This window comes from Orbicella faveolata, unplaced genomic scaffold, assembly GCF_042242905.1.
Source record: "Orbicella faveolata isolate gen_17 unplaced genomic scaffold, um_ofav_v1 contig_12, whole genome shotgun sequence".
Classification (NCBI taxonomy): domain Eukaryota; kingdom Metazoa; phylum Cnidaria; class Anthozoa; order Scleractinia; family Merulinidae; genus Orbicella; species Orbicella faveolata.
The window spans coordinates 32,140,508-32,165,395 of record NW_028301539.1 but is presented as its reverse complement, the minus strand read 5'-3'; the positions used below and the strand labels follow the sequence as shown (position 1 = coordinate 32,165,395).

Below are 24,888 nucleotides of genomic sequence, written 5' to 3'. Positions count from 1 at the left end.
AATTATGAATTTTGTCGTCTAGAGTGTCAGAGTGTTAGTGAACATTTCTCATGGTTTTTCGAAGGAACGATTGTTCGTCGCCACAGATCAACCATTGCTTTTAAGGACGGACATAAGTGATTTACATCTTGTATTGATCCCTATCTGACCTATCTGAGCTAGACGTAAAGGACACTTTAATATCACTCGCAGGAATCGACAGATCTGACTTTCGATAAATAAGGCCTTGGTCCCTAGTTTATTTTTACCTGTTTTCGAAAACTAGATTTCAAGGTGATTTTTCTTTAGTTATGCCCACGATTTATCCCATCCGTGTATATGTTTTTCACATTTCTGAGAAAGCAAGCCTGGTGGCAACCTTGTGCTTTGTTAACAAAACCTGACGGATATTTTTCCTACGGGGGAAAACCCAAGCGCTAACGGCGGTTATCAAGAACTGATCTCAAACACTGTCCGATAAGGAACTTTCTTTCTGGCCAGGGTCCTCGCTCGTAGTAGATTAAAGTTGAAGGTTTTAGAGGGATTTGAAAACGCAACAATCACCATTCATTTTGGATTTGTTGGAGGAAAACTCGGGTAGGAAAATCACCTGATTATCGTTTTCGAAAAGCTCTGTCTTGAATGTTTTCCTTCCACACGAAAACGCAAACGCCTCGGGTTTGAAGAGCGTTTTCGAAAAGTTCCGTTTTCGTGACGGATTAGTGTGGACGGTAGGCCTAACCGTTGAAATAAAGATGCGTTTTCAAATTTCTTCGGCATAGTACATACGTCTACTATAAAGATATCACCATTAATATTATAAATATAGTGCATCATAGCTCGAGCGAGCGTTAGCTATGTATAATAAAATTATGCGATTACGGCAAACAGCCAAAACTGTTAGTACGCTTTGTACTGTCTTTCTTTCGCTGCTGTTTGTACACTAACAAGGAAATATCTGTATCGTTCAGTAAATTGGAGAATTTTTTCTATTTTTGTTTGGGTTGATTGCCTTAAGAAAAGAAATCTCTGGGAGAATTTTTGGCCACTTCCCATAAACGTCATTATTTTTTTAAAATTAACTTTCAGTTATTGGGATGTTTCCTTTTCATATTGCATCCATGCTAGGAACAATCTTGTCACATTGCCTTTATCTTATTTGACGTAATTTTGTTTTTCTACAAAATTGCACCTGGTACTTATTACACCCAGATTTAGCCGAACATTCATTATTCAATCCGCTTTTCCAAACTAACAGGGTTTGTTCAGTAACCGGGACTAGTAAGCTTATTTGCTTACTTCATTGAAACAATTTTGATACATTTTGTTGATTAAATATTTTCATTTGCTATTTTGTTTGTCATCTCATTAGCTTCCACGGTACCCCAGAGCACTTGAAAGCGCGATCGATTGTCGGACTTGTATTTCTGCAGTTTTCCGAGCTCTCAAAAGGACAGATTCGTTTCCCACGCTTTTTATAGGCCGCATTAGTTTTGATTGGTTCTCTGGATTTGCTGTGTGGTTTGTGATTGGCAAGATCTAGTGATAACTTTGATTTAGGTTTTACGACAGGCAATAAAAGTAATATGCTTGCTTTAAAAAAACTCGCGCCACCCACGCAACCAATCAGATGCAAAACCTGAGACTGGTTGCATGCGTTTTTCCGCGCTTTGCGTCGACTGCTTCTACTTTTCCTTGATTCGTTGCCTCGCTTGAATTTGCTGTGTAGGCTTATATGGTTACTTTGGTTTTGTAGGAAACAGCGCCGTCCGGAAATCTACTAAGAAATTAAAGGAGAGCAGATGTCCTTGAATTGAAACCAGTGGTCAAGCCCACCACACTATAATACTGCTACAAACTATATCACTTGTTTATTGTGTCCATGGATGAATAATAACATGTCAGTTTAATAAAACACTTTGCTCTCTAAACCAGAACCATCCACTATCTTTTTAAACAAGAATTACATCTTGTAAACAAACGATATATATTAAAATATTGTTATTAATAGACCTAACTAGATATTTTTAATTTAAAGATTCAACCTAATCGTGGACAACCACATTCTACGTACTGCTTTGATATTTACTCCGGGAAATACTCCCTATATATATAGAGGATATTACACGGTGGCGAGAAGATATGAATTTTATGTTCTCGTGGCAAGAACAATATCTCACTCGTTCGCTTCGCTCACTCGTGAGATATTGTTCTTGCCACGAGAACATAAAATTCATATCTTCGAGCCAACGAGTAATGTTCTTTTTATTATATGGAGAAACCAATTCAACAAAAGCAAAAGGCGGGAATCGTGCCGTCATTGAACGATACGACACTCACAAAGGTGACATACGGAAAATACGCCACTCGGGTCCCGGATGAAGTGGCGTATGGAATCTACGAGTGGTTTAGTTCCCAGTAAAACACTCTTCTCCATATAATAAAGTGGAATATACGGGGAGGTTCTGCCCAAAAGGGGTACCCTTTTCATGTTTAAGTGTGTTTAACGATTGGATTTAGGGGCTCGAGACTCTTACCACGCAAAGAAATCGAAAGCAAATAATCCAATTGTTTTTAATTAGTATAAAACTACTAGTCGTGAAAAACTATAACTAAATCCGCTTCACAGACACTTCGAAAAGGCAAAGAAGCCGCGCTCCCATCTTTTTAACAACCGCACACTGCCGGGCTACTCACTATCTACAGTATCTACAACGAAACCAATTAGAGAACGGCATTTGTGATTGAATGCTAGCAGATTTATACCAACGAAGTATAGCACAGGGGAGGGAAGACTGCCATTTAAGAATTTTTAAGACGCAGACACAACTTGAGGTTGATTCATCCAAGAATCACGAGGGGTTACTAAAATAACAAACCTAGAGAAGGGATGCTGTATTTCTACAGTAAGTACATGGAAGAGTACCATGCTATATGGAAGATAAATAAAAGGAAAACCTCTTTTTTTTTCTATCTAAACTGGCATATAAAAGAGTAAGGGTTTGTACCGTGCAAAGAATGTAGTGTCCAGTGGTCTGGGGCTAGTGTATTTTGCAGTGACGTTACCACTAGTCGATTCAAACCTTTAATTCCCACTGGAAAGTGAAGGGTTTTGGGAAGAAATTCTAATTACAGGAGTAAAGTAAAAGATGAAATTATTCAGGTCTGTCAGTCAGTAAGGGCTGTACCGCATAGCACCTGTTATGTCTGAGCATGTTTGATTGGCCCTTAATGTTACGAGTGAACTTGGCTGTTGTTGATGCAATTCACTCATAAACTAACAAGTTTGTTACGGGTGTGAAGATCACGATTAATTTTAAATAAGACAATCATATATAAAGCAGGGCTGTAACCCAAAATTATGACCAAGGCATTGTCCATGAAAAAATTTTGACTGAGGCAATGAGGGTGTTTATGATGACTACAAACAACAAAAATGGAAAAATGAGTGAAGCAAGTAGCTTGGTTTACCTGCTACTAGCTATGGCCCTAACCAGGCAGAATTGTTGTGGGGGTGGGGGCAGTGAGAATAATTTTGGACTTGCACGTCATAGCTTTAGCTTCCCTCTGAAAATTTGTTTTTTGAACCTCTGGGCAGAGCCTCCCCAATATATAACTCAGCAACCCAATGTTTGTGAGTCTCACTTGATGGAATGCAAATCAATGTTATTTGTTACGAACTGCTTGCCTTATTTTGGGGCATTTTGAGTTCCTTTCCCAACAGTCTCTTTGATTTTCACAGCCACGGAGTTGTCTTATCAAGTGTTTTCACAAAGAACAAAACGTAAAGCTTCGCATCCATAGTGGTGGTTGGAAGGAAACTTTGAATCTACTTCATGTAAGTAGTTGCAAAACAAAAAAAAAAAAACCCTTGAGAGTGCGCAGTACAGACTGGAAATCATCCTTAAAATAACACTAAATGGTCTTCACTTATCTACAGAAACAAATATGAATATTTCCTGGCTTTTTTAAAAGTTTTGGAGAACACTGCTGTGTGTGTAGCCTTCAAGACTATAAATTTATCACTATGTCAAAGCACACTAGGAATGGCATTCCACTGGCATGAGACACTGATAAACAATACAATACAGACTTTTAATATATCTTCACTCTTCCATTGTTTTTTTTTTCATCCCAACTGGAGAGGGTTAAGAGGCTTCCACCCCAACCCCACCCTTGAGAAAATGTTTGTAACAGGTTGCTGTGAAGGAGCATTCCCCTAGATCCCCTCAAGGGAAATTTTGTCTTTGGTACAAAATCTTATCCAAACTCCCCCATCACTTGCCTTAACATGTCCCTTTTTCTTAGAAAAACTTTCAAATACCACAAGAGTTACATGTATTTTCTTCCAGAGATATTTCACAGTTTTTACTAGAACTTCAGTTTTCTTCCTTTAGTATGCCTAACAGAGGGTGTGTTTAAAACATGAAATGGCAAAATAGCACTTAACAATGTGGGATAAGGTTAACCCATGCAATTATTGAGAGTTAACCACCTTCAGGTCAGTGATATTTAGGCTAACCTGAACGCTATTCAGGCTAACAGGATGCTACTAGGCTTACCAAAGCGCCATTTACCGGTAGGCTAACCATAGTGACATTTCATCATTTTGTCTTTTAAACACACCCCTAACTGACCCTGAAAATTGTAAATGTTGCGTTTGTGTAATTTAAGTGATACTTGACGTTCTACCAGTTGGACTCTTGACTTTGAGATGGTTTGAGCAATGAGTCATCATTTTGGTTGATTTATTTCCTATCCACAGCAAGAGAATATTTGTCACAGTACCACAGTGTTTCTGTAGCCATAGTATTCATAATATCTGTGAAAATGGAAACAGAGAAAAAGTGGCATGAGGTCAAGTCTGCAAATTATAATATAATTTTGAAAGAAAAAATATAATTATATAATTTTGTCCAGACTTGAACCATGGGTGTAAGGTGCAAATTAAGTTAAGATGGAAGGCTACAAAAAGTAAGAGACTGGTTACTTCTGTCACATGTGGCAATACAGTTAGTTTATTGGACACAGAATCGAGTAGTCTGTCTGGGTTTTAGCTATGGTCAAGATCACTGTGTTGTGTTCTTTGGCAGGATTCCTATCTCTCACAATCCCTCTCTTCACTCAGGAGTATAACAGGACACTAGTGAACTCTCAGGAGAACGTGTCAAAGTGCTGGGGGGGGGGGGGGGGGAGGTGAGGAGAAGCCATGCAAATACAGACTAACTTCCCATGCATGGGGAGTAGACACTGCTAGCTACTTCACTCTGAAGAAACTGCCTTAATTTAAGTTCCTGTAACAAGGGCTTCTTTTGCCAAAGTGAACAATAATTTTCTTTAGTTCTGTTTTCTTTTGTTTTGAAAACCTCGGAAAGGATAATTCAACAGCTTTGGCACAGAAAGGGAGCTGCAGGGAAGCATTACATGAGAAAAAATTACATGTGTAGCTTATCCCATTTTATATGTTAGCCACAGTTAATAGAAGGGAATGGTTTTGAAGCCCAGCAAACATCAGAGGAGCAAACAAAGATGGCTAGATTTGAGTTGGAAGGTCTATGACCATGCACAATCTCTTGTTTTGTGATCATACATTAGCGTGAATTACATAGTTGTTTAATTCTGGCTTAGGAACTCACCAATAGAACCAATTCAGTTACGTAATTCATGCTAAGTGTATGAGTGCAAAACAACAATTGAAAGAACTTTGTTGGGCATAAAAACCATTCCCCAATCAATTAACCATGCTTTTACATTTTCCTCCACAGCATCAGAGCACCATTAGTAGACAAGCATCGCTACAATCAGCGAATAAAGCAGAACAGTAACCAGAGATGAATTCCCATTATTAACATGGAAGGAACTGTGTGATGAACAGTGAGGAGAATTTACCTTTTGATTTTGAGATTGAAAGGGCATTTTGCTGCCCTGATTCTGCACTCACCGAATCTTATGTGAGTTGTGTGGTGGCTGCTCTTTTCTCTTCAGTTTAGGTTTCTGTTTCTTTTTCTTCTTTGCTGCAAGTTTTAATTCTTCTTCATGTTTCTTTTTCTTAAGCCACCTGTTATAAAGACAGATTTATTAAATCAGTATCAGCTTTAGTTTTATACTAGTTGCATGTCCTTTTATGTGACAGCTCCTCAGTTTTTTCACGAGGGGGGCGTAAGGGTTTGCGGTGATGTGGTTTTGCATTATTTTTGGTGCGGTTTTGCGGTAATTTTCGTTTTAACTCGCGGTATTGCGGTTTCAAAACACTAAGCGGTTTGCGGTTATTACAACCTTTAAGGTTACAGTATACCTTCAGATCGGCAATTTTCTTCAAATTTGGATTTTTGGTTCAAACTAATGGTCGAAGAGTAATCTCTAATTTCTGAAAACAAAATTGAAAAAAACCTAATATTGGCAGAGAAATGGATGTTTTACGTTATGGCCGGAAGTAAAAGTTCCCTCTTGATTGACAGCCCTATAACGTGTATGCAATCAACCGAGACTACTTTCGCGGGAATATTACCGATATTGATACCACGAATTGGCTGGCTACTCAGTTAATCAGCATTGTTAATCCAAGCATTTTTCGTGTTAGATGTAATTCTATTAAGTTATAAGTAAACATGGACCACGGAAAACTCCGTTTACCAGTTCGAAAGAGCGAAGAATGAATAAAAATACATCAATGAGTGAAGAAGCGAAAGTTGGCCTCGCGGATGAAGCTACGGATGTATCAAGCGGGCAAAAAGATCGAGTCAAGAGAAGAGAAAGGTTATGTAAAATTTGGGAACTCGACAGCGATAACAGCGATGTTTACAGTGACTCTTTTGTTGAGTTCAATACCGATGAATCGTCCAACTCATTGAGATCCATTGTAATATTATCCATGCACATTTGCTCTGCCGCGCTTTCTTTTGTTTGTTCTCATCGCCCAGCTACTCTAACGTTCGTATCCTTTTTCGTCTTCCCCATTTTGCCAAACCAGCTTCAAGAAAAACCCAGCTGCAGAAAAATTATCTCTCCGCCTTGAGCGCATTGCGAAACGCAAGGTTTTTTTTGCAGATTCACGCGTAAATTTCACCGCGAGTTAATGGTAGTAAATTTTCCAAGCGCTGATTGGCTCAGTGATCTGAGAACCCAGTTGAAGGCGTTTGTGGGTGGAGTTTGTTTGCGAAGTGAGATATTTTTCTTAGCGCTGTTTTCTCGGATAAATTTTTTCACTTGAAGCAGACACTTTAAAGAGTTACAACTCAAACGGAATTTGTTTGTTTGCCCTCAAATTTGGACAGTAGCTAGATTAACATATAAAAAACAAAAACGTGTCTGCGAATTGTTTATTTCGAAATATTTTTTCTCCGAGAGCGATTTTTGTACGATCACTTCACATTTTTTAAATCCTATTTCGAAAATGTTCTGTAACTTTTTACTACAATTGAATATGGAAAAACGCAGACACGCTTTTTTAGCGCTTTTTGTCCTGAAACCGAGGAAAAAAATAAATTGGCGAAAAACAAAATTCGCTTTGACTTGTAGCTTCCAAAAGGTGATTAGGACGCTTGCATTTGGTGACCGTGACAAAATTGGCAACTCATTTTAATTCAAAATCTTTGGTATGGTTTGATAGCCAGCTCTATAAGCTTTAATTTGATATAGGGGCTTAGGTATCTACAGCTTAAACCGGACGCGCTACATCGCTTGGACGCGAGACACCCCTGAAGGTATACGGTAACCTTAAGTCACGGTTTTCGGTGGAAAAAAAAAATGTGTGCGGTGATAACACTCTTTAGAACAGTCGGCAGGCGGTCGGCAGGCGGTCGGCATGCGGTTGTTTTGCAAGCGCGAGCCAAGTGTTTTGTTTTACAACGCATCAGGGTTCATTACATCAGCTTACAAGTTAACTCTGTGGTTTGCAATTAACAATCGTCTTCTCCACTGAACGTGAACTCTTTAGGAGACAAGAAGGTCACAATTCCAGAAGTAACATTTATTCCGCGTTCCACAACTAGCACGGGGTCCTCCAAGGTAATCAGTCACCCAATGCAAGATGTACAGGATCAGTGACAGAGTTTTTCAAAGCCACGGGAGATATCAGTACTCATTCAAGTACATGACCCACATACTCGGCATTTGGTTAGTAGTAAACAGAGTATAATAGTGTAGTACAATATACCGTCAGCGTTATGATGGTATGTTTAATATTAACGTACAATGTTATCAAAATATATCACAAGTCTTTCTGACATCAGCTTTCATATTGTGGCCTCCATGTACGTGCGGTTTTGGTATTCGGGAAAAAATCCGATGCGGTTTGCGGTTTTTTGGCGTATATCTGTGCGGTTTTGCAGTTTTCGGACCCCCCTTAAGCCCCCCTCTTTCACCTATCACAGTTTCCTAGCTTTTAACTACTTTTCTTCAAGCATGCATGTATCGTTCTCGCCCTCTACAGTAGAGAGGCAGGGCTTTGTGACCCATACACCTCGCAAATAGCAAATTTATAAAAACGCATAAAAGTCACTGGCTTCTAAGCACTTGCAGTTAGCACATGGCAGTGATGACATTCAAGACTACAGGGCTGTTCCATAGAAGTGCCCAGGTGCCACAAGTGACTAACCTTTGTGACTGGGAAAACTTACTTTTTTCATACAGGCTTAAGTGCTGACACCCAGGATTTCATGGTTAGGGACCTTTGGGCTCCTAATAAATTTTCTAAAACCATTAATAAGCCTTGGACAATAAAATACAAAAAAAAAACAGCCTTGGACTATATTTTTACTTTTTAAACACAACAAAACCAAGAATTCAAAGAGTTCTGACAGAAGGGTGGCAAATTGTAAGAAAGGTAAGAAAGACTCAGGCTCACAGAAAATGTATCTGTCTCTAATTTACCATTTGCCACCCTTGGTTAGATGGTTGTGGAACTCTGTGGCTGGCCATTTTTTCTTTTTAGAGTTGGCCAACATTACCAGAGATGTTTCAATAAATGCCATATTGATTGCTAGCTGGGACGAAAAGAAACTGCCTGCAGTAGAGTCAGGTAACCATTTTTTTGGGGGGGTGGGGGGGGGGGGCTGGCATTTTGAGGTTTGACTGTAAGTCTTAAGAAGCTGACCTTCTGAAAGCTTCATCACAGACTTGGCGATCTCTGATTGCGTATTGAGATGCTTCTTCTGCTCTTCTGCTCTCCTCCAACTGTCGAAGGGCTTTGTTTTGTTTTCTCTTCGTATCAAGCCACTCACTGTAAGCTGTCTGTGCATCACTTTCCTTTGCTTCTTTTGCCTGTTTTTCTAGATTTGGGTCTGGTTGGTTCAACCTGGCCTGACGTGCCATTTCTATCTTAGCATATAACCATGCCTACAAAATACAAAATAATAAATCCAAAATTACTGGATCAGACTTACTTATATTAAAAATAATATTCCATGGCATAGCATGTCGTGATAAAGCTTTCTGAAAAAAATTATTTATATTTAAACAACTGTTTGACCTATTATTTATATGAGCATCTTTGCTGACATCATTGTTTATATTTTCCTTCATTAGCAGTTATGACTTTGCATAAAGAAGGCATCACATAGGATACAAATTGACCCCAGATATTTAAAGAGCTTGTGAAACTTTGTGATTGGTGAAAATTTTAGCTCTTTGGGCATAATATTGTTCAAAGGATATATTGGCTTTCAAAAATTTCTGGATGCCAAAAGCGCTGGTGAGCTCATCCATTGTTTGTAAAATTTGTGAGTTTTTCAACCTGAGTCACTCAAATCAGGCTCTAATTTCTTGGGAGAGTTTATATGTAGTACGCTCTTAGTTTCAATTTTCAGAGTTCCGATATCCTTGTATCTTCTCAACCACTGACTGAAGTGCTTACTAGGGCAAACGTTGTAAACAAAGACTCCCCTTCACATAAGCATTGTTGAACCCCCTAATACAGCCTATCTGGGGCAGATTTTAATGGTTACTGTGCAGAGGAACGTTTCTAGTACAATCGTTAGGGTGGTAAATGGTAAATGTGAGACTTTGGGAGAAGGTGAGACTAGCATTTTTCTTTGCCAACCCAAAACAATTTGACTTTTCAAATTTTGTATTAAAAAAAAGATGTTCAGACACTTGTTATAAAACAAATAAATGAATCAAGACTGAGAGAATTTCTTATTAGTCTTTCAAAAAATCAAAACTCTGAGACAGCTTTGTGGAAAAATAAAAGAAACTGTGAGATGCACATAAAAGCTAAAAAATGAAATATAAATATACTGTATATTATAATTCAGGAATTTCTAATATATCGGGGTAATACCTAATATTAGGGAGCTCAAGCAACGACGAGGACGACTTCGAGGACGACGCCTAGTAAAAAATGAATTTATATTTTACAAGCGAAGTTCGCTATTGTCTAGATCTGTCCGGTCTGCCAATGGCTCTAAAAACGTGCTTAAGCTGATTATGCAAAGATGGAGTTCAATTCCAAATGAAAAATACAAAAAATTAGCTGTCGTCCTCCACGTTCCGTAGACGACTCAAAACTTGGTCATTTCACGTTGTTGTATTCCAGAGGACAGCAAAGAAATGTACTAAGATTTATAACGCACGTGCACAGCTATTGTTTTGCTCATTAAACCTTTCGTTCAGCAACGTTCTCGTTGCCGTCGTCATCGTGGTTTGCTTAAGCTCCCTATTAACATTATGACCACCATGCTTTAACTCTTAGTTTCATAGTGGTAAAAATGGACATAAACCACAAATTAATATGAAGTTTTATGTCAATAAAACATTAGGTATCCTGTTACATTACCACTGTAAATGGAAGGTTATATGCTGCATGACCCTTGAGTTGAACCAACTAAAAAGTTTTTGTCTTTTGAAGCCGATATTCAACATCGTTAAGGATCTCGTTCGAACGTTCTAGAACACGTTAATCATCATACCATGACAAGCTTTACCTACAACATAAGGTTTAAAAGAAAGAATACTTACTTGAAAGGCCCTGTCGGCGTCTTCTCTCTTTCTTTGTTGTTCTTCCCTTTCTCTTTCTTGCTCCTCTTTTTGTCTTCTAAGTTTAGCTTCTTTACATTTTCTTCTGATTTCGAGTTGCTGTTCAGTCATTGCATAATCAGATTTTATATGAGCATATTCGTCGCTCCTCTGTCGAAAAGCTTTCGCGCTTTGACTTCGAGTCCTATCAACTCCTTTTGCAGTTCTCTTCTTTTCATTTCTTCGATGCAGTTCGTGAACCGATGTAGTTTTCGGTCTTGGCCGCTTCTCGGGCTTATCCTCGGCTATTTCCTTAACACTATTTTCAGATGTTTCACTGCCTGTTTCTTCGCTCGTGGCGTTTTCGCCATTGTTTTCGGGCGCTATTCCCAACATGTCATAATACTCTGCTTTGATTTCACTGACATCTACAAGTTCGAATTTCCCGTCACGTTCTATTAGAACGCGATCTCCGATCATCTCCATCGCCGGACTTTTTGTAGGAGACGATTCCGAAGAGTCTTCTTTGTTATTACTTTGTAAGGAATCATTCTGTTCATCGCCAACTTTTCCTGCTGATTCACTGCGTTCATCAGCCGCGTCGCTTATCGTCACGCCATTTTCGAAAGCTTTAGTTACTTCATCGTCTTCGACCGTTCTTGAATTGTTGTCATCATCGTTGCTCGAAGGATCGCCACTATGTCCGTTCAATTTTTCTTCACCATTGTGCAACTGTTCATTTTCATTTTCATCGTCTTCTTGCATCAGTTTCTCCATTTCTTGCTCGTCTATACTGCTGTCAGAATCTGCTCGCGGTCGGGATTTTTCAGGTGACTCGAGATCGCCTTCGTCCTCCGAGAAAGATGCTCTCGTTATAGAGATGCGAACTTTGCTGGGATTATTTGGATTAACTTCGTCTTCGTACAAATCATTCTCCATGGTTTCCGCGTGATACCAATGAGTTTTCTTAACTCTCAGAGGGTCACGACGACAAATCGGAAGGTTGTTTATGTCCTCGTTATTGTTCGCATCACCTGTAGCAACCCCCAAAGCAAACACTGCTCAGTCATGTGACCAACATCCAACAAGGAGCCATTTCGAAGTTTTGGCGCGAGCGCGCTGTCGTTACAGAGGGAAGGCCAAAATATGAACTTTGGTGCTGTCTTAATAAGTCTTATTTCACAGGCAGCCTCATGCATGAGTGGTCGAAATACTCGAAATTTCCGTCATAGCTTAGTTACATTTCATGGTGACACTATACATTATATATAAACCCCGGGAGGGGGTCGGGGGAGGGGCGGGGAAGTAGTCCCGTAAATTTCGGATAGATGTGTGCCGCGGATAGGTGTCTCCCTTATAGCCCATATAAGGGAGTACCCCGTCGGTACACATAAACCATAGTCTCTATTTGGCGCGAAAAGATGCTCGGATATTTGTCCGCGGACATTGTCTGTTCCAAGAAGCGAACTGTGAGCTTTGAGGAACAGATAATGTCCAAAGACAAACATGCGAGCATATTTTCATTGTTTTTTTTGTTGTTAAAGTGAGCTAGATTTGGGTGAGGGTTTGGGGAATTTAGCAACGAGGTTCCAATTTGAGCATTGCATTCCATGTAGTGTACTTTTCCTCCTTTTTGTCAAGTTTATATCTCAGCACGTTGGACAATTCTCTTCCTTAATTTCCCATAAATGATCAATTTTTGAGTTATTTTTTTGTAAAAAAAATACCTCTTAGTCGGCGCGTCGGGTATGTTATGGACGGGTCAATGGGTGAGTGAGTGAGTGAGTGAGTGAGTGAGAGATGTATGTATGTCACACCAATCAGATTGGATCTACTATGAACAGCCAATCAAATTTCTTGTTGTAAAGGTAAATGGTACGTGAGAAACACAAGGTAAGTATAAACACAAGGACTTTGGTAATTGAAAAATAAAGAGTGACGTGTATGTTGTCGGTTTGTGATTTTTAGTCCGGTTTGGAGGAGAGTGTGACGGTTACATACGTACATTGGGCTGTTTTAGAGTGCATAATTTTCAGTGAAATGGTGGCTAGTTATGAACGAGATGAGTCTTGAGTTTTGAAGCAGTTCATGAGTAGTAGGCAAATGCACGAGATATTTTTATTTTTAATTACAAAGGGTAACTTGATACTTTTGTTTTTCACAAGGAGTTAATTCAATTAGAGGTCACGAATCGTCGCTTTTAGTTCTTAGGACATGTTTTAGAGGAGACGAGACTATTTAGATTTGAAGCAGCTCTAACGTTTACAATAGTAAGTGCAGGTAACGATTGTTTTGTTCTTATTGCATGCAAATATGACGAGATATTTTTATTTTTTAGTTACAATGGGTAATTTGACACTCTTGTTTTTCACAAGGTAGTAAATTCAATTAGAGCTGACGAATCGTCGCCACTTGTTCCCACGAGATGTTTACTATTTTTAGTTACAAATGGTAACTCGACACTTTTGTTTTTCATATGGGAGTAAATTCAATTAGAGCTTACAAGTTATCGGCTATTGTTCCCAGGATATTAAACAAAAAAGAAGCTTTTCTTTCTAGAGTGTTTTTACGTCTCTGCAGTAGCAGTTTAATATTTTTATTTGATGAGCATTTTATGACATTCTTTTCAGTCCGATATTTTTAAAGGTAAAAAGTATGAAAACTGTTCAAATGTTCTTTGAAGACTGTGTGGCACCAAGTTAAAGTGCAATTTAATTCAATCAGACTTTCAACGTGTCAGAGAGGTCTTTTTCTCTTTCTTTAAATTTTCGGTGAAGTAGTGTTGTTGCGTTGTGTTGTGTAAAAAGAGTAAACTTACTACTCGTATAAAATGCGAAAAGTCCTCTTAACTTGAGTATTTTTGAGCAAAAATTCCTCTTGGGGGCTGGAAGGGCTCCCGAGGGGGTACTCCCAGAAAAATTGGTTGGGGGTGTGCGGCCCGCTTCCCAAAACCCTTACCCTATTTATGACCAAAATCTGCGATATTCCTTATCCTATTTATGACCTGACCAAAAATTCGAAACCCTATTTACGACCTGACCCTCAAATCAAAACCCTGTTTCAGAACTGCGTTATAATTAGCTCCCTAGTTCAAACCAATGTTAAATTACCGTAAACGTATAAATTTGTGAAGGGCTTTTGTTGATTTTCTTTTCGATAATGATGAAAAAGTGGCTTCTTCTTAAAGCATACCCATATCAAGACTAGAGTGCAAAAACCGTACCCTATTTATGACCAAAATGGCCAAAATCAGCTAAAATCGATACCCTATTAATGACCAAAACGGCTGAAAAACCATACCCTTCGGGGCCGCACAGACCTATATAGCCCATATAAGGAAGTTCCCCCCCCCCCGGGGGGAAGGGCTACGTGATCGGTGAGTGAGGGAGTTATGCATGTGCGCGTGTCAGACCAATCACAGTGTGGGTTGTATCAAAGAACGAATAAAATTGCCTGTTAGAAAATAAGATGGTATCTACATTAATCTGGAGACGTGTCAGATTACTGTAGTTTGTTCAGTCAAACATTTTATGGCTTACTATTTAGTTATCTTACCATTACCGATGTAACATCTTATGTACATCATAAACTCCCAGTTTCTTTCTTGCTGTACATCGCAACCAAAAAAACTTGTCAAATCAACCAAATCATTACTGTAAACAGTTCCATGAATGTGCCTATCTCCGAGACTTATAGTTCACAAAAAAAATAACTCTTGCACGCCTTGCGTGCCTATGTTTAAAACAAGACCGCCGTCGTATTTTTTTAATCTTATGACCCTAACCTTTAACACATGATAGCGCATTGCAGACAATTTGGTCAGTACTGCTTTCGAGGGCAAGCGAATTGACGTATTTTTGGTTTGAGGACGGTATAGGGGTTCATTGAAGAATTTTTATCGCATTTTTCCAGTACAAATGGGGCAGGGGAACTAATTTCCCAGAGGTCATTGCGAGCTTCCTTGTAGCATATGTGAGTATGCCTCAACTTATCGCGGCTTTAATTTTTTTAATTACTTTCGTACTGGGATAAATATTTCTGTACTGGGATAAATATTTCTGTACTGGGATAAATATTTCTGTACTGGGATAAATATTTTTGTATTGGGATAAATATTTTTGTACTGGGATAAATATTTTTTTTTTTGGGCCACCGTACCTTTGTCAATAGGAGTTGAACAGGGAATGCTTTCTTCAACCCTGATTTTCTCTGAAACGTTTACGTGTCTCATTCATGCCACAAAGTACTCAATTTCACGGAATAACGACAAACTACCAAAGTGGGATTTTGGAGCCCACCAGGATCTTTGAGCATGAGCTTTGCTGTGTTTACTTCATCTTTTAAAATTTCATCCGAACAATGTTAAACCTTTCAAAGACTATTGGTGTAATCGCTAGACTCAATAAACCGTACACCAGTAATTTGTTAATTTTTTATGATTTCATGACTTCTGAACAGTGATGGTATGTGTTTAGTCAAGATTTACGCCAGTGAGGTAATCGACTTTACAACAACTCTTAGAGGTTTTTCAATGTCTTTTTCTGAAAGTTGTCCATGTAGAGATACAGACATGTGACCAATTTCTCATAGTGAACGAAACACTCTTTGTAAAAGTTTCAGTTTTATGTAGTGAACAAGATCTGTTAAGGAATTCAATCGAAGTCATTGGTGCCCGTAATAGTGAGTCAGCGACAGACCATAGAAGTGGGAGCTATTGAATGTCTGCTATAGCGAGGTATCCACATGGCAGTTAACATTTTCATGAAAATGTTTCCAGTATGACTAATTCATAACATCCCTAATATTATTTGCATGAGACAGTCTGTTTTCAAGTTTTTTTTCAGTTGTTAATCATCTAGTACTATAACTGTAGGTTCTAAAGGAATGGGCCTCCTGGGAATGTGGCACTTCTCAGCACTGCTTTGTTGCTGCTTGATCTGTGTATTTTCACTTCCAAGAGGTGCAAGAGTCATTAGAGTTACTCTTTTAGGTTGTGCTTGGTCATTGGTCATTGCAAATTGATTGATTTTGTTATTTTCCTTATCAATGAGAGATGTTATGGATTGTGCCTTGGTTTCCATGGGAACAGGTGTGAGTGCTACTCTTCTTGGCTGAGAACTGCCAATGGGTTTCTCCGCTAAAATCGGTTGAATCACAGAAGGCTCTGTATTTGTGCAACTTGATGCAGCACTCTCGTTGGGTTCTTTTTGCTGAGGAACCTGTTGGTCTACAGAGGTATCATGTTCTTTGTAACCTGGCCTAGAACATGTTTCCGCTGACTGGCTTGGTTGTGCTGTTCCACTTGTGTGGTCTTTACCAACATCAGTGGTTAGAGTGGTTAGTGACACTCTCCTTGGTGTGGTACTAGGTATGATTTGGGGGGTAGCGGATGTTTGCGGAGGGCTGGTATCCCTTTTTGTAGCATCAACTGAAGATGTTGATGAGACAGTGTGTCCATCCCCATTGGATGAACATTTGCAGTCCATTGCATTTGAAGTCTGTACGTGTCCAGGCACCAAGTTTGGTTCCTGTATTGAAGTTGTTGTGTTGTCTGTGGATGTGCTAACCACTGGTGTCAGAGCTATATGCCTAGGAGTTACCTGGGCAGTGGGTTTGTTTTTGTCAAGGCTTTCATCCAATTGGCTTTTTGCTACTGGCATGAGTGGGACACGCCTAGGTGTAATCTGACTTCTTTCATTTACCATGGGAGAACTGCTTGCATTTAACTGTCCTTGAAGTGGTGTTAAGGTCACCCGTCTGGGGGCAGCTGGGCTTGTCTGTAATCCTGCAACGTTTGTAACTGGCTGGATGTTCTGCAAGTGACCAGGAGTGGCCTGGCTACCTGATCCTGGTACAGTTGGATTGATAGATGATGGCTTAACAGGGGCTGATGTCAGTGTGATTCTCTTGGGGGTCACTTTGCTGGCAGGTTTAGTTGGTGTGATCTTCATTGGCACAGTAAACATGCTTATCCTACCAACTGGTTCTTTCTTGGTTATAGTCTGAGGCTTGTCCACCTTTTCCTCATTGCTGTCTTTTTCTGCAGATGAGGTTGATGCTGGCTTTTTAGCGATTTTACCTGTACAAACACAAACAAAAGGGTAAGATTTTGACACAAAATAGTTAGGTATGAGAAACAGAATTTAATTTAGTTGCAATCCTTTCCACAAGAATGGACTAATATAGGCAATAGTTTTCAAAAGTTATTGTCATATACCACAAGGTTAAGTGTGATTACCTGGAGTATCAGAATTTTGTGGCAATGGAGAGCTGCTTCTTTCCAACACTTGTTTGACCGACAGGCTGTAAGGCACACCAAGCTCATCTCTTTTAAAGTGAACAATGGAGCAGTAGCCATCAGAAGAAGAAACTACAAGCATGCTTCCATCGTTGGACCTTAAGATAATGACACAACCATTTCAATGAATTGTAATAGCTATTATAATAATTATGACTGAGTGTGAGCCAAGTAGCAAGTAGATTATTTTATTAATTCCAGGTAAAAGCCCAGTTTATGTTGATTTTGTGGAGAATTTCTATCCAATAGACCTTTTTAGCCTAAGTGGTTTGTTTTCCTATTTCAAACCACAAGATATTCTCTCTAGACAACATTATTCTTTTATCCATTTAAAATTTATTCATTCCTAGACACCCGATTATTTGAAAATTTGACAGCAAGACTTTTCAAGAGTGTTATCACATGGTCTGAAATGGTCCAACAAACCAGCCAAGCTAAAAAGATCTATTAGCAGAAGGGTACAGCATTTTAAATAAACAGACTGACATAAATACTATCATTGGCACCATAATGGGAGGTGCTATGGCCTAATAGTTAGGGTGCTGGACTCTGGATCGAGCAGTCTGGGTTTGAGCCCTGATCAGGGTCATTGTGCTGTGTTCTTAGACAGGACGCTTTACTCTCACAGTGCCTCTCTCCACCCAGGTCTGTAAATGGGTTTCAACTAGAAATTTACTGCTGTTTGTGATGGACTAGGTTCTCATCCAGGGGGGAGTAGAAATTCTGACTTCATGCTACTGAACAAGAGAGAAAGGGAGTGGCCTGACCAATGATAGGCATGCAAAGTGTGTTAAGAGTTAAGAATACATGACCCTTGCACATGTTGCAGCCATATACCCTGGGTAATGGTTACTCTAATATTAGAGGGTTGCCATGTGTGAAGAGAGAATTATCACCAGTAAGTACATACCAGGCCACATCAGTAAGAGCTGCATAGTGAATATTGCCAATGTAGCCAAATGGAGCTGTCTGTTGAGTGTCATACAGCAGGATTGAGTCCAATGTTGCCATAGCAAACACCATACGGTACGGCAACCTGCAATGGGAAAGCAGTTTTAGGCTAACATTACAAGTCAGTCAAGTAAGGGGACATTCAAGTCTAGTAATCTAAAATGCAATTATAACAATGTATGTGTAAATCATTAAAAAGGAACTTACTTGAAAAGACTCTTTGCAGACTTTTCTTCACTTTTGGCTGTGAGATAAAAGCAGTAATTCACTGTCAACATTGTGATTAATATGTTTATAACACAGTTGAACCCTGCTGTCTCAAAATCAGGCCATTTTCCCTTAGATATACCTTTTTGGTCTTGTTTAACTGGCTATATTGAACTCCTGCTATCTAATATATATTAGAAAACAGTCCTAAGAAAATAAGCGTGCTGACTGGTTAAATATCGTGTTTCTATAACTCGATGGAAACACAGAACTAGCACAAGCTGTTGATGTAATGATGGTGCGAGCAAAGAGAATTAACATTTTGATGATCAGAGTCAACAGTTGTTTTCCTTTTTTTGTCACGGTGTTTTCTAAAAGAAATAGAAAACATGTTCTCCGTGTTTCTATCGAGTTATAGAAACACTCGTGAAAGTTTGGGAGAACTTGAAAGAGCTGTGGAAACACTCGCCTGTGGCTCGTGTTCCCACAGCATTTCTCGTTCTCCCAAACTTCCACTCATATTTCTATAACTCGATAGAAACACGGTATGTGTCTTCTATTTCTTAAATAAGCTTTATTTATCCTCCATCTTACAATGGATTAACATAATTTAAAGGGGAATACATATATAGTGAATTACTAGTAAGTTAAATTACTTGTAAGGTCAGTAAAAAACAGATCATAAAAGAGAAGTTTTGCAGCTCTTGTTAAAAACGAGTTAGTATGTCTTGCGTTCCTGACAAACAAACCAACAGCGTGAAAGTGGTGTTTATGATGTTGCCTCACCTAAATCGTGATGCGCAAGTCTAGTAACAAGTTCTAAATCTGTTCTATTAATTTCTTGTAACATTGTTTTTGGAGATTTATGTACATAGAGAGGATCTTTTATACTCATGTGATGAGCTTGAATTGTTCATGGACTTGCCCTATACATTTCAAGTACAATTTGGACACTGATCACAATTTCAATTGAAAGAATGAGTTAAAAATTTAGAGGGTTCCTTTCCTTTTCTAACATAAGAAAAAAGTGAAAAAAGAGGTAGGTAAGAGGCAAACCTTACCATTATCTTGTCTTAGTTCAAAAAGGATTGGGCAACAGCGCACTGCCACGGTGGCCTTTTGAGGACTTGGAAGATAGAGGACTGGCCTGTAACAAAAATCAAATATCACTGATGTGAATAAGAAGCTGTTACAACCACAAACAAGATTCCTAAAATAAACTAACTTCTCCAGTTTACATTAAATGTGAAATGGAGCTATTATATGGATATATTATGGATAATAATTTTATTATTTTACAGTCAGCAATGTTAACATTGAAATAGATAGGGAAGAGCATTTCCATGGATCTCTTAATTTGTTGTACCTGAAAAGCCCTGTTGGGGAGCATCAATAAAGTATTTATAAAAGAAGTCCTCATACTTCGTTCTAAAATCTTTGAGGCTCAATCAATGGCTCCTGTTCATTGTTTCAAATAATCCATGAAGAAGTTCTTGAAATTAAATTATGAATGATCTTGAATGCCTGAGGGTTGGGTAGGGTTGGGGACTCCTATATAAAAGTGACAGGGGTACTTTCTAGGGGTTCGATAGAAAATTTTTGAATGAGCAATCCCCTTCAATTTTATATGGGAGTTCCCCCTGGGCTTGAATGGTTGGTCCCTGGTCTGTATCTGTCTTAGTTGTCTACTAACTTACCTAGAATAACATTAACATGTTCTGTTTAATAGTTTATAAAATCTTTCTAAATGTTCATAACAACTTGGGTAGTGTGAAGGTGAATTAATCAACATGACATGAGCGTGAGACAAAGAAAAATTCTGAGTCCCCGACAGAAATCGAACCCATGACCTCCTGAACACTGGGCGGACGCTCTGGAGTGCTCGAGAGTGCCCGCCCGGTGTTCGGGAGGTCATGGGTTCAATTCCTGTCAGGGACTCAGAATTTTTCTTTGTCCCACGCTCGTGTCATGTTCATTAATTCACCTTCACAACTTGAGTAGATAAACTATGTGTTGAAACTGTCAACTTGAAGGTACTGTACTCCACCCAGCATTCAGTGGAGACACTCACTTGTTAGGTGATGCACGCGTGAAAACATAAGTTGTATTAACCACCTGATCACCAACATCAAGTCTGCCAGCTGTCAATCAAAATCGAATAGGACAAAAATAAGAATCGCAGTAATGAAATCTTGGTTATAATGAATTCAGATCATGTGTACTAAAGGCATGATATTTAGTGAGGAAGAGACATCAGCCTTAGCTAGTTTTCATGCAGGTCCTCTGTCCTGGCATCCACGGTTGAGGGTCTATTGACACCTCGTCGACACTCAATCAACATGTCGACCGACACTCAATCAACACTTAGCCAAGTGTTGACCAACTCATATGCGTCGATCTAAAATTAACCAACTCAGGACCAAATGTCAACCGAGATGTGGATTGAGTCTTGATTGAGATGTTGATCGAGGATCGCCTGAGGGTATCCATCAATTCTCGACCGTGGATGCCTTTGGTACTCATGATCCTCGAAATCAAAAGTAAATTTTATTTAGTTATTTTCCATTGTTTATTATTTGATAATGACATCTCACCTGGGACTATAAGCAAAGAGCCATCGGGTGAATAACTTGGTCGACGGAAAAAGGATGGCATGGTCTCATCATGAAACATTTTTCCTTGCTTAAAGAGCTAGAAATTGAACAGCAGAAAATAATTTTATTTTTGCTGAAAACAGAGACACAGACTATCTTAAATCTCATCTCTTTTTGAAACATTGGTGACTGGTCACATTTTAATTGAGGGGAAGGGTGAAGGTGGTATATTTTACCTCTCCATTTTCAGCCATCTTTTGAGATCCATTGACCAATAGCTTGGTTATGTTGTAACAACAGCGATATGAATTGGGATTGTACAGCCTGCAACTCCTGCAAAATAGAACAATATAAAAGAAATAAATTATAATAAAAAAGCATAATTATATACCTTTAAATTCTGATAATTAGTACAAGGCTTATATTTGTTAAAAAGGTTTTTAATGGTGGGCTATTGATAATCGCAGGGTTTATTAGAATTTTTCATTTCAACAGTTTCTACAGTCCCTGCTTATTTGCAAGAATTTAAAGAAAACAGCAAAACTTTTAAGTTTGAAAGATATGTTTCGACAGAACCTACTGTCATCTTCAGTTGACTGATGCACAAAGCGTTTTGAAAACTATAAGTTTGCTTATCATGATTCCCCTTGCTTTTCCTTTATGGGTATGGAATAGAATTCCAACATGTAATTACCTGTCACTGGAATTTGTCACCACATATTGACCGAGTGGATCCCAGCACACACCTTGGACGTAATGTTTGTGATCCTTTAGAATGATGAGCTTTTGACCTAACAGAAATTAAGGATGACTGTAAGTCTGCCGTCTTTTAGTAGATTAGCAATGAGAATCCTGTAGAAAATGTAGACACCTTTCAAAATATCCCAAATAATGGCACTGTTGTCGACAGATCCTGAGATAAGGTTGCTGCCATCTGGAGACCAGCATAGATCATAAACATCCTCTATGTGGCCTCTACAAAAAAGAGACAAACATGCATTAAATTGTCTGTATTTTGAAAGGAAGACAACATTCAGCTGACACCCCTGGGTGCAAATTGATTTAGAATTTGTGTGGTTTTGTTTGATGGTAAAAATCCTGTTTGGGAATTTTAGAGGTCACATGACACCTAATATTAAGCTATACTTTTAAAGCTCAAAGTCCTCAAATTATCATCAGGAAATACACAAGTAAATTCTCAATTCTCAAGTAGAATGGAAAATGTTTATAACAGTTTTGATCATTATTATCGGAAAGCAAAAGTGTTTCCATAATTACTTGTAAACTATTATCAGGAAAACATCAAGAGTCTAGACAAACTTATTTTACCTCAGAGCTTTGTGAAAGGTCCAAGATTCCTTGTTTTGTACGTCGTCCGTTTCCATAAATATGTCATTAGTATTCTGATCAGGGGAATTATTGAGCTTCCATAGAATAATCATAGAGTCTAATAGTAAAATGAGACATAAAAATAACGAGAAATCAAAAATAAATATTGCTAATTATCAAATACCTGTATTACAACGCATGACCTGTGAGGACTTACATGTACTTAATGATAGCAAAAAGTACCATCCGGTCATCCAGGACAAGTGGATTCTCTTTCTGGGCAAGTAACTTTTTCATTCTCACTTGCCACACAGGCAAGGGATCAGGCAAGTCACCTACCAACTAACTAAGACTTGCCCAGGACAAGCAAGCTGGAATTCATCAATTTTTTTTCAGCCCAGTGGGTAAGGGAGGAGCAGTCAGGATAAAATAAGTCTACAAAAAACCAAAGTGGCCCATACGATGATACCACTGGCCAGAGCATATCCCAGTTTTCACACCACGAAGTGAGCAGAAGCATAAACTATGCTTGTTCCCCCCCCTGGATTGAATGTTGGTCCATTGTGAGGTTTTGACTCAACATTAAATTTGTTGCTACATATTTATACACCTGGTTGGAGGGGCACATGTTAACCAAGAATTATTGACGGCTGAGGGGAGAACAAGGGGCAGGGGTAGAGTATTGTTCATTCCATACAAATTAAATCAGACTTACCATCTCCACCGGAAGCTAGAATTTCTTCTGTTGAAATGACAAATAAACATGCAGTTATATATGTCAGTTGTGTGAAATCTAGAGATAGAATACATACCAAGCATCATGCTTTTGGTGCAAGACTCACTCTTTTTAACTCAGGGTGCACTGCTTTGGGGTGATCTGGATCAGGATCAGTGATCCAAGATCACTCAGATCATGCTACATCAAAGGAACCAATGAATCCGTGACCAGAGTGGATTCATCGGTTCCTTTGATGCACCATGATCTGAGTGATCTTGGATCACTGATCCTGATCCAGATCACCCCAAAAGAATGCACCCTCAATAATCTTGGGCTCCCATTTGTGATGTTCCCCTCTGGCATTTGAGACATCAGTAGCCAGACATGGAAGTCTCAAGCCAGACCAAAGGAAGTACTTTGTATGTTTCAGAGATGCCAACCTCTGGAGATCTAAAATCTGAAGATTTTTTTGCCAGACACCACCCCCCACCCCCTATCCCCTCCAAAAAAAAATCTATCAACCCCCCTCCCCCATCAATCCAATCCCCCCTAAAATGATCCCATTCCCCCCCTACCCCATTGTAAATCTTACTATCACTCACGAAATGGTATGCAGGGGCGGGAAATTAGCGGGAAAACCAGCAGACTTTTGTCCTGGTTCGTTATTGGTTAAACAGAGATCCAATCAGGCATTCGGTTATATGGCTGATATAATGAAGAAAGCCTTTTTTTATTTTCTGTCGACGTGTGGTTGAAAGTCAACGATGCAAAAACATGCATCAAGAAACGGTGAAACAAGTTGAAAAACCCGAAATTGTATCAATTTATGGATACGATTTCAGCCTTAGTGGAGCAAGGTCTTTGAAAGGTTCAAAGTCAGTTTTTATGTGGGAGATTTGGTGACCCGTATGGGAGATCAGGAGATTCGTTTCGCATCCAGGAGACTCCTGGATAATCCGGGAGAGTTGGCATGTATGATGTTTGTATATTCGCTTGATTAGCTTTGGATCTCATTTTTGTCCTGTTCCCTCGCCAGGACCCCAGTACATTTTGCACCAGAATTAAGATCCCTAGCTGGTTCTAAATTGAAAGTCACCAAATTTCATGGCTCGCTGATCAAATCTGATTGGCTGAAGAATCTGAGCATTCGGTGCGTTCCAAAAATCAACTTCAGCTAGATGTTCTGACCTCTGGCTATTTGGCTAACATAATTTCGTCTGAATAATTATCCATTTGCTAATTTCTCCTCGAATATCAAAACCAATTCATGGAAGCAGCTTTAATACGAGAATAAAAAATCTGGTCATCATTTTCTCCCAGAAAACCAGTAGAGAAAAATCAAGGTTTGAGTAAGCTTACCTTTAGGTGAAAATTTCACCACGTTCACAGCCTTTGTATGGCGACTCAAATTGGCTAAAAATTCGATTTTTGTATGCTGATCTTCACTGGAAATTATCGACCAGATCTGTGTGGGAATAAGAAAAAGATCTAAAATAAAACGCTTCGTATAGAACAGTCACGACAAAACACAAAGGAAAATGCACCATTAATTTTGTGAAACAAGTTTTGGACGTTTTTCCATCGACCCTACCTTGACATCGTTATCTGCTCCAGCGGAAGCAAGTCGCCATGTTGATCCTACTTTGCTAAAATCAACGCTCAAGATTGGCTCTTTTCCATGCCAAGCGATTTCTGGAGTATCCAACCTCATGTTTGAACGCTATAAAGAAGGCAATTTAACCCTACTTTTTGATAAACTGTCAGTTTTGTAGTAATAAAACAGGAAAGAACGACCGATCAAAACCTGCACGCAGCTCGTCCCGCAAAACAAGTTCTACTTTCCCGCCACAAATCGTAGC

General features: G+C 39.0%; 2 protein-coding genes across 3 annotated transcripts; both read right to left on the bottom strand.

Moving 5' to 3' along the window:
* Window positions 1-1,828: 1,828 nt before the first annotated feature.
* On the bottom strand, window positions 1,829-12,023 carry LOC110044402 (uncharacterized). The gene is made up of 4 exons (XM_020749946.2): window positions 10,936-12,023; window positions 9,074-9,315; window positions 5,921-6,037; window positions 1,829-4,801 (listed from the first exon to the last, which is right to left on the bottom strand). The coding sequence occupies exons 1-4, from the start codon at window positions 11,869-11,871 to the stop codon at window positions 4,759-4,761; spliced, it is 1,338 nt and encodes a 445-aa protein (XP_020605605.2). The 5' UTR covers window positions 11,872-12,023; the 3' UTR covers window positions 1,829-4,758.
* Window positions 12,024-15,212: 3,189 nt separating this feature from the next.
* On the bottom strand, window positions 15,213-24,867 carry LOC110044446 (uncharacterized). Of its 2 annotated transcripts, XM_089283313.1 has the most exons (15): window positions 24,834-24,855; window positions 24,621-24,749; window positions 24,389-24,494; window positions 23,027-23,053; window positions 22,312-22,429; window positions 21,854-21,957; window positions 21,677-21,773; window positions 21,219-21,315; window positions 20,983-21,079; window positions 20,460-20,529; window positions 19,450-19,535; window positions 18,389-18,425; window positions 18,141-18,266; window positions 17,171-17,328; window positions 15,213-17,011 (listed from the first exon to the last, which is right to left on the bottom strand). In XM_089283313.1, exons 2-15 carry the CDS (start codon window positions 24,738-24,740, stop codon window positions 15,780-15,782), a joined length of 2,475 nt encoding a protein of 824 aa, XP_089139439.1. In that variant the 5' UTR covers window positions 24,741-24,749; window positions 24,834-24,855; the 3' UTR covers window positions 15,213-15,779. The 2 variants fall into 2 exon arrangements, with proteins under 2 accessions (XP_089139439.1, XP_020605653.2); XM_020749994.2 differs by having other exon boundaries at window positions 24,621-24,867.
* Window positions 24,868-24,888: the final 21 nt, after the last annotated feature.